This window comes from Vigna unguiculata, chromosome 6, assembly GCF_004118075.2.
Source record: "Vigna unguiculata cultivar IT97K-499-35 chromosome 6, ASM411807v1, whole genome shotgun sequence".
Classification (NCBI taxonomy): Eukaryota; Viridiplantae; Streptophyta; class Magnoliopsida; order Fabales; family Fabaceae; genus Vigna; species Vigna unguiculata.
This window is the reverse complement of record NC_040284.1, coordinates 20372932-20382166: the sequence shown is the minus strand read 5'-3', so window position 1 is coordinate 20382166 and position 9235 is coordinate 20372932. Positions and strand designations below refer to the sequence as shown.

At 35.0% G+C, this 9235-nt stretch overlaps 2 protein-coding genes across 2 annotated transcripts; one reads left to right on the top strand and one right to left on the bottom strand.

Annotated features, from left to right (window-relative positions):
* The first annotated feature begins 1359 nt into the window (after positions 1-1359).
* On the top strand, positions 1360-3489 carry LOC114188098. The gene has a single exon (XM_028076620.1). The coding sequence runs from the start codon at positions 2078-2080 to the stop codon at positions 3233-3235; it is 1158 nt and encodes a 385-aa protein (XP_027932421.1). The 5' UTR covers positions 1360-2077; the 3' UTR covers positions 3236-3489.
* Positions 3490-4970: 1481 nt separating this feature from the next.
* Positions 4971-8858, bottom strand: LOC114188944 (GDP-mannose transporter GONST2-like). Its single transcript, XM_028077620.1, has 10 exons — positions 8505-8858; positions 7712-7908; positions 7215-7425; positions 6883-7022; positions 6593-6722; positions 6051-6149; positions 5750-5904; positions 5553-5669; positions 5291-5388; positions 4971-5197 (listed from the first exon to the last, which is right to left on the bottom strand). The coding sequence occupies exons 2-10, from the start codon at positions 7897-7899 to the stop codon at positions 5151-5153; spliced, it is 1185 nt and encodes a 394-aa protein (XP_027933421.1). The 5' UTR covers positions 7900-7908; positions 8505-8858; the 3' UTR covers positions 4971-5150.
* Positions 8859-9235: the final 377 nt, after the last annotated feature.

Genomic DNA, 9235 nt, shown 5'->3' with positions numbered 1-9235 from the left:
AAATTTAAAAAGTGATAAAATATACAATAATGAATAATGTGATAGAAAACTGCAATCCAAGTGGATGAACCAGGTACTGGAAAAGTCTCCACGTGAGATACTGACATTGGTGTGATATGATTGAAAGTATATTAAATTATGAAGTTGAGTTACAGAATTGTTAATGCCATAGCTATAGCTAGGTTAAGTATCTCCATTTGATGCATCAAGGAAGATCTTAAGGACCTTCTAATCATCTTCACATGCCAACTATCATCTTTCTCTTCCACGTCTTCCCATGTTTCACAATATTCATCTTTTTCTTTAATTTTACATTACTCTGTCATTTGGATACCATTTTATTTTTCTTAATTTTTTCAAATATAAATACTTTATTTTACCTTTTTTCTTTTATTTTTTTCATTCTCTTCCTAAATGAGTATTTAATGTTTAGTATTTTATTGGTTGTTGAAAAAAAAAGTAAACCTTTAAATCTCTCATGCTTATCATGACAGATAATATATGAGTAATTTTGTATCTTTTAATATTATACCCTTGTTAAAAATATACTGAATGCTAGTACAGATGTGTATTGAAAAATAAATAATTTGATCTCTCTACTTTATTTTTATTAAATTTAATCTGCATATAGTTTTTTACAGTACAAATTGTAAGTTTCTCACCCCATGATTTCATACAATAATTAATAAAACATTAATTATCAAAGGTGTAAATTGTCACTAACAAATACAAAAAATGATCTGTTTACATTTTACTAAATTTATCCTTTATTTTTATTTGAGTATTTTCTTTTTTACAGTTTTCTTTGCTATTTATCTTTATTAATGGTACGCAATTACTTCTATTACATTTCTATTAATTATCTGATAATTTTAGGTGAAAGATTTAATCTGACCAACTAAGAAGAATAGTTAAAATCAGGGAAAACAAAATCACTGCTGGGAAAAATAGGAAAACATAAAGCCAATAATTAATGAAAATAAAAAAAATATGAAAACTGTTGTAAAATAGTTCATATTTTAATATTGTACTACCATAGGACATCTTCAATTATTTCTTTTTCATGTGCCTAGCTCTACAGACATATTTATTATAGAATTTATTTCCATTGCAGAATAAAGGTGTCTAATTGGAAGGTGGACATCCTCTACTTTAAAATTCAACAGACATATTTTTTTTTTCTTTTTTATAATTATATAAAGTAAATTGAGTGAAAGAGTGCATTAATAGGCAATTTCAACCTAAACAATAAATATATTTATCAAGGCATGCAATAAATATAGTAAAACTTAAAAATGGTGTATAAGATATGATAAGTCACATTACCAAAAGCATCTAATTCAGTGAGTAATTTATGCTTCTTCTTTTTTGAACTCTTAAGCTTATTTAATTATTTAATGCTTCATAATTAGTAATCCACGTCAATGATTGTTTCCACACAAGAAAACTAGAGGTAAGGTGAGGTAAATCTGGGATAATTTCTTGCTTCAAAAATCATAATTGCTTAACCGTGTAGAAGCAGTGGCACCACAGAATCACTTTCCACCCTGAATTCAAGCTAAAATTTAGCAAACCAAACGCAGTATATATTATAGATTGAATCACGTACCGTTACTTTCGGTTAAAGCTTGGACATCATCAACACAGCAACAACACTATATCCTTAGCTTCTTCTTCCATTCCTCATATAATAATCTCTTTCTGGGGCACACCACAGTAAGAAAGAAACAGAGATCAGTGCTTGCTTTGCTTAGTTATCGCTGTGAAGTTGCGTTCCACCTACTCTTTTTAGTCTCTTTATCTTTATTCTTCTTCTGTTCTAGTGCCCCCACCCTACACCATTCTCCTCCATCAATCTTCCTTTCTATTCTTTCTCTCTTTCTTTCTTTCTTTTCCTTTCTTCACCCTAACTCACTGCATCTTCTCCCTATGAAATGATCCCCACACACCACCCCAATTGCACCATCCACCACCATGTCTTCTTACCCCCCATCCACCATCATTCACAATCTCAGAACCCCTCACAGAGTTAGGTAAGTCACCACAAAAGATTCATTCTTTTTCTGCCTAACACCTTATGGCATCATCCATTGCCACCTTCTTCAACAAGTTCCTCTATCTCCTCATCCTCTTGCTCCACCTTGGCTGCTTCATCTTCACCACCACCACCGGAGGAAAAAAAGCGCCACCATCAAAGAAACGCAAAATCTCACCTTCATCCCAACCCTCCTCCCCTTCCCACCCTAAATTCAAAACCCACAAAGCCCTGTCCTCTTCTTGGCATTTCATCAAACACCTTCTTTCCATCAAGTCCTGCAAAACCCCCAAAACCGCCACCTCCCAATTATCCCCTCAATCATCCGCCGCCACCTCCACGACCACCGTCTCCGCCGCCGCAGCGCACTCCCTCGTTTCCCTAACACAACCCGACCCGGACAGAAAACCACCCGGGTCTTGTCCCGAATCCGACATTTCCGCCGACACCAACCTCTTCTTCCCTCTCCGCAACGACATCTTCCCCTGCACCGCGTGCGGCGAGATCTTCCAGAAACCCCACCTCTTGGAAACCCACCAAACCCTCAAACACGCGGTTTCGGACCTATCCGGATCCGACCCGGGTCACAACATCGTCCAGATCATCTTCAAATCGGGTTGGCCTGAATCCAAACCCTCCCCCACCATAACCCGCATCCTCAAGATCCACAACAGCCCAAAGATCCTCGCGAAGTTCGAGGAGTACCGCGAGGTCGTGAAGTCCAAAGCGGCACGTCACGGCGCCCTCACGCGCCGCCGCGACGAGCGCTGCATCGCCGACGGCAACGAGCTCATGCGCTTCCACTGTTCCACGTTTCTATGCGACTTGGGACACAGCGGGGATTCCTCAATTTGTTCGCAGCAATTTTGTAATATATGTGGAATTATTAAGTCGGGGTTTTCTCCAAAACTCGACGGAATTGCCACGCTGTCCACCAGCTGGCGTGCACACGTGGCTATACCAGATGACGTGGAACAAGAATTCCGCTTCATGAATGTCAAACGGGCCATGCTCGTTTGTAGGGTTATTGCGGGTCGGGTTGGGTCCGATTCAGACGACGCGGAAAAAGCCGATGGTGGTTTTGATTCGGTAATGGCGAGGCCAGAGACAGGGGTTTACACTCGGCTTGATGAGGAGGAGTTGTTGGTGTTTAATCCTAGGGCTGTTCTTCCTTGCTTTGTTATTGTGTATAGTGTGTGATGTGATGAATTCAACGGCTGTGATGAAGATGATTATGTGCGCTTGGTCGATCGAACGGTCATGACGGTGGATTGTAATTTTAATTTGGCTAAAAAGTATTTTGTAGCTAAGACATGTTTTTTTTTTGGTTTTTCATAATCTGGGCTATTATTAGACCCTTGTGCACGAAATTTTGTGCATTAAATTGACACATTATGGTATAGAAATTGAATGTGGTGTATCTAAGACTTTTGGTGAATGCCTCTTGGTTGTTACTAGGTCTTACTTTTTTTTTTTCTCTTCTTAGTTAATGATTTTCTTGAATTTGTTATCTTCATTGCTTTTCTAAAGTGAAGTTTGTGAAAATTTTCAGGTTTACTCTTGCAATTCTCATATAACTAACGTTCTTTGGTTTGTTTGTTTCTTAGGTTTTGAATGATTCCTAACTTCTCAAAAGTTAAAAAGCGACTTTCATGCAGAACAAGATGCCCTAATTTTCCTTTTTTTTTGTAATGACCTATTACTTTATTATCAAAGGGAAAACGCTTCGTTTTGATTAGCTATGTCAACAAGTGGAACCAAGCCATAATTGAAACTTATGATTTTGAAGACTGCACGTGTTGGCGTATTTGTAAGGACTTCCAAGGTTTTTGCTATATGAAGAAGAACATTTAGGTTTGATTTGCTTTCTCAACAACTTGACAAAAACAAAGCTCTATTATTAAAACGTTGATTTTTAAAAGCTACGTGCATGTTTGGTTTTCTTCTTGTTTTAAGATTTTCGGGAGAAAAAGAAAGATTATTTTTGTATATACATATACGAGTTTTATAAGGTTTTGGTAAGTTTCACAACCTGACACCAACAACTACTTTTTTTTTTTCTTGAACAATTGGTATCTAAAACCTATTTCAAACTTTGATTAGTCGAAATTTAATCGTGTGAAATTATTTATATTCAAACCCTTGTGTTTTCTTTCTTATATAATTTATATGACATTAGTTAAGAAAACCAAACACTTTCCTAATTGGACCAATTATCTAGGAATATAGTGTGGAAAAAGAGGAAAGGTTGTTTTAGACTTTTAGATGAGTATTCCCTCTTTTGAAAGTTTGGCAAAGGAAAAAACTATGAACTGTATCATGTGATCTTCTAACTTTACTCCCCAACCTAAATTTTATAAATATTTCAAAATTCAAAGTTGTCTCATAAATAAATAATTTGGGAGAAGTATTATATACGAGAAACAAAACTTTTGATAATTGACTAATAAAGGAGTTGAATCAATATTGTTAACTATTGGAAGCACCACTTTTGTTAAAATATGATTATTAACAAAAGAAACGTTAAAAAATAAAAAATAAAACGGCTTCATAGATACCTTTTTTTTTTCTATTCAAAAACTGTCTTTTGTTATATCAAAATAAGATTGATTATCTTAGAATAAGTTATCAATAAATTTATCTAAAAAAAAATTATCATAATATATTATAACAATATTCAATCATGCTTATAATCAAATTCATGAAATAATATCTATTTCACAACGTTTCCCACCAAACACTTGATGAAAAAGTGGGTTGTGGAATGATATGTTCAGTTAAACAATTGTGGTAGATTTGCTTCAATAGCAAAATCTAATTAATCGCTTTATTCCTTAAATTGGACCGTCCATTATTTTTATTTCACACAATTTATTTACATTTTCGGGTGTTTGTCAAAGAATAGCATCAGATCATTATTATTCAAGAAAAAGAAGAATAAGAAGAATACATCAAATCAGAAAGAAATTACAAAATCTTTTACTGAAATTAACAGAGCCATAAATAAACTAAAGAATTACAACATGTTTTAATAAAAAATCTGTATGGTTATCATATATGTATTAATTCTCACACACTTTTATATATAGGTTACTGTAACCTGTAAGGTATAATGTTACGAAGATATCTTGGCTCTTGCAAAGAGTACACCAGCAAAAAGACCTGAAAATAGAGTGCAATTTTTGTTTCAGTAAGATTAAAAGGAAGTAGTCATTACCAAATAAATAAAAAGTGAAATGATTCTTAATTAATTACCAAACAAAATGCTGAATAAATTTGATACACTGAGAGGAACTTTGAACACTAAAATTCCAGCAATAGAGATTGGAATCTTGTTCAAGGAGCCTACAAGACTGTAAAACACACACAAACTCATTAGACAGAACTCAAAACAAAGTAAACATCTGAAACACTAAAATCTGATCAAATGTATCTATATGAAATCACTGAACATGTTCCTGTGACTTTTAGCAAGACTACATCAATGTATTACTGAATTTTTACTCCACAAAAGTACCTATAAGTTGTAGGACCAGTTTGATGCAAGAACCACATTGAGGTGAAGCTGATGGAGAGTCCAAGCAGTCCACTGGCGGTTGCAACCACCCAAAACATCGGTAGTTTAACGACATCGCTGGAAATCGAGAGGAAAACAATGGTGAGGAGGCAAAAGGGATGACTGAATTATGAAGAAGAGAAACACATTTCACTCACGCATGTATTACATAATGCCACTCTCCAAAAAGGAGAATCAAGATGATGGCAAAAGGTAAGGACAATAAATTGTTCAGCAACACCATTGACACCTCTTTAAGAGATCCAGATTTTGTTGACTTTTTTGCTTCATCCATAACCCACCTAAGAGTAAGCTGCAACAGAAAGGAAAACAGATAATCAAAGCTTGGATTGAATAGAACTGAAATTTGATCCAATGAAGGTTCTCATTCTCAAAATCAAACTGATTAGAAGTCTCTTTAAAGAATATAGACATGAAACAAAGGATAAATAGACATACTGAATAACTTGCAGTAAGAACACAGTTGATAATCTGCCAGGCATAACCAACTGTATCAAAGGAGAGATCTGTAATACCAGCAGTGACAGCAGAGATAATCTGTATGAATTTTGTATAGAGAAGCAGAAAATACTTCAGAAACTAACATGAGCAATAGGCTAATATGACTTATCAGCAATTTAGTGAGCAGCATGGACTATTCAAGATTAATCATACAACTTGACCAATTAATGAGACTCTCAGCATTTTCTTTTCCATGATTTCTGACATGATGAAGCAGCAAACGTTGTCCAATTTGTCAGACATACAAATGTCAGAACAAAGAGATGTTTGTTTCAAACACATTGCATTACCAAGGACTGTTGCATTTGCATCATGAAGTATCTAGCATGTTTCACCTTGATTAAACTAAAACTTACAATTATTTGAACTTACTGCTACAAGTGCATGAAGTTTTCATATAACAAGAATACAGATGATTTAGTCATCCTATGGAGACAGTAGATGTTATTGAACAAGTTCAATCTAAGAATGCCATTTACCATCATAAACATTGCGGTCCAAACTTTGGGATTCTGACGTTTCCGAAATAAATATAATTCTCCAATTGCCGTTAAGATGTTTGTCACGTTCTTGAGAATTGTCACCATGGCAACATTTATGTATTTCAAGCTGAAAACAAAAATTATCCAGAAGACGTAAGTGTAGATAGGAGCCACGATCATTGGCTAACACACAGAGTAGTGGAGCAACAGCAAGATAGAACTAGTCCTTTCAAAAGTGTCTTACTAAGCAAGTTCAACATGTTCATTGATGTTAACAAAGAAAATACCTATACATGCCTGAGACAAGCATGCCAATAAAGACCACATTGACAGGGATCCAGACCCTGATCAGCCTCCAGCTAAGCTTTTCAACTGCAACTCTACCAGAGAGAGCCAAAAGAACAACAACCAGAGTACTGATAAAGTTCTGCAAAGTATAAGGAAGAATAATGACCACATGATTGTTGATTTTTCATTTACAACATTCTCCCGGAAAGAAGTTAGGCAAGAAGCAGTGAGACTATCATTGTTAAGAATTATAATCTGATTAGAAATTCAGAACCTCTTGCCATCATTTAACACTCTCGTGGAGCAAAGAGAAGGATAAAGACTAACTCACTTGATAAAGCATCAACGATACTCCTGCATTGAAATTATAACCTGATAGAACAATTTTGTTCAGCATTATCATGGAGCAAGAAGAAATGCAATAAGCTGCACCAGATATAAGAGGTACAGACTTCTTGGCTGATCCAAGCAAATGATGTCTTTCCTCCTCATCAAGACTGACATTATCACTGATTGTAGCCTTATTTGCTTTCAGAAGAAATCTGCTTGCAAAGGTGAATGTGTTCCACATATTGCTTAAGCACCATAATTATTTAATAAATCAACAATCATGGTATACAAGGTTAAACATGCACCCAAAATCCCAAAATTTAAACAAGATATTTGAACCACCCGAAAACCAGATCATATATCATAAGAACAATTGAGTGAAATGAATTCTAAACAACTGATACCAACATGAAATTTTGTAAACAAAATTTACAGTGATAGAATAGAAACAAAGCAAGTAAAGGAAAATGCATGAATGCATAGAGATTTCTTTCACACCTATCATTCAAAGCTCTGCGTTCTGCGTTTGTAGCAAAGTTGTTGATTGTCAGGTTTCCTTGTTTGCGAACTGTGTGCATGGCATTAGTCCTTTCATCTAGTAATTTTTCCGATATCATCCCCCTCCCTAACCCTGGTTCTTCAGGGTCATGCTGATCAATAATGTCTAACTTAAAATCAGACGACATTTCATTAACCTGAACATAGGAAAAGAAGTCAGACAAGATAGAACAGTTACACTTGATGCAAATTCTCGAGTAGAATAACGAGAAAATCACAAATTCAACAACAAAAAAAAAAAAAAAAAAAAACTATAAAAACATGCTGAGAAAAGTAGCTTCTACACTACTATAGAATGAAAATCTTGAAAGATGGTTTGAATCGATGTTTCACTCTCTGAACACAATATCTAAATTATAACTACAGTTTAAATCAAATTTTAACAGTTGATTGTAGGGGGGGGTACCTGAAAATATTTCCACCAACAAACAATCAACAATGAAGTTCATCGACTAGAAGAGTCATTTCATTTTCCAACACAAATTCATTTCATAGTTAAAAAAAAAATAAAAATTCAACCTTAAACCATGCGATGCCCCATGCAATTCTCAATTTCCAATAAAACAGTCACCACCACAGTTATGAACAAAGACCATGATGAAATGGAAGCGGTCATTCAGCAAATAAGTGGGCACCAAAGGAAAAAAAAAAAATCATGATTACAAAACGAAAACAGCAGCAAAAACAGGGGAAATTCAAAACGTCCAGAAGAAAAAAACAAGGATGTTCTCACTTGTGCACAGGATAACTACCATACGCAGAGTGTCCGCAGCAAGATCATCCACAAAGATTCAAACTTGAACTAAATGACGAGTGTCCACATGGAAAAAAGGTGAGAAAACTTCCAGGGGAATGGAAAACCCGCACTTACTACCCAGTTGCGGAAAATGGGAACCCAGGAAATAAAAGTTCAAACTTTTTGAAGAACACGCAAAGGGAAGAGCAATTAAGGTGATAGTGTGAAGCGGAGGTTCCATGTGAGAGAGAGGCGGTAATGAAGTAGAATAATGGAGATGGAGCGGATTCCGAGGGCTCCCAAGTCAACCTGAATGAAGGTGCCATGAAGATGGCTTGAAGAAGAAGTGAAGTGAGTGAAATGAAAGAAGGGTAAATGGGTTTTCGTATGAATGAATGTAACGATTTCATGGTTTTTTTCCTTTGTTTAAGGAATATGGACGTGTCAACGTCACATTCACAAACTGTTCAAACCTTAAACTTTTCCAATTTTCCCTTTTTGGAAAAAAGGACACCTCGCTCGAATACCCGCTTGAATAACATAAAAAAATGATTGAGGTTTCAAGTTAATTGTTGTTAATAGTGTGATAAATGTTTTTTTCAAACACAAAAGTCTATTAACAATAGTTTCATTAATTAATTTTAAGATTAAATTTTGATTATTGCCAATTCTTAATTTTTTTTCTGTGAACTTGTTCCCTAAATTTAAAAAATTCCAGAATTTATGTT

What these genes read in the sequence shown, in the direction of transcription:
- LOC114188944 (XM_028077620.1), bottom strand. Translation starts at nt 7,899, where the DNA reads ATGTCGTCTGATTTTAAGTTAGACATTATTGATCAGCATGACCCTGAA. An exon ending in CTTGTCTCAGGCATGTATAG is followed by an intron (nt 6,723 to 6,882) that starts GTATTTTCTTTG and finishes TTTTGTTTTCAG; the next exon opens with CTTGAAATACATAAATGTTG. An exon ending in TGGCATTATGTAATACATGC is followed by an intron (nt 5,670 to 5,749) that starts GTGAGTGAAATG and finishes CTCGATTTCCAG; the next exon opens with CGATGTCGTTAAACTACCGA.
- LOC114188098 (XM_028076620.1), top strand. Translation starts at nt 2,078, where the DNA reads ATGGCATCATCCATTGCCACCTTCTTCAACAAGTTCCTCTATCTCCTC.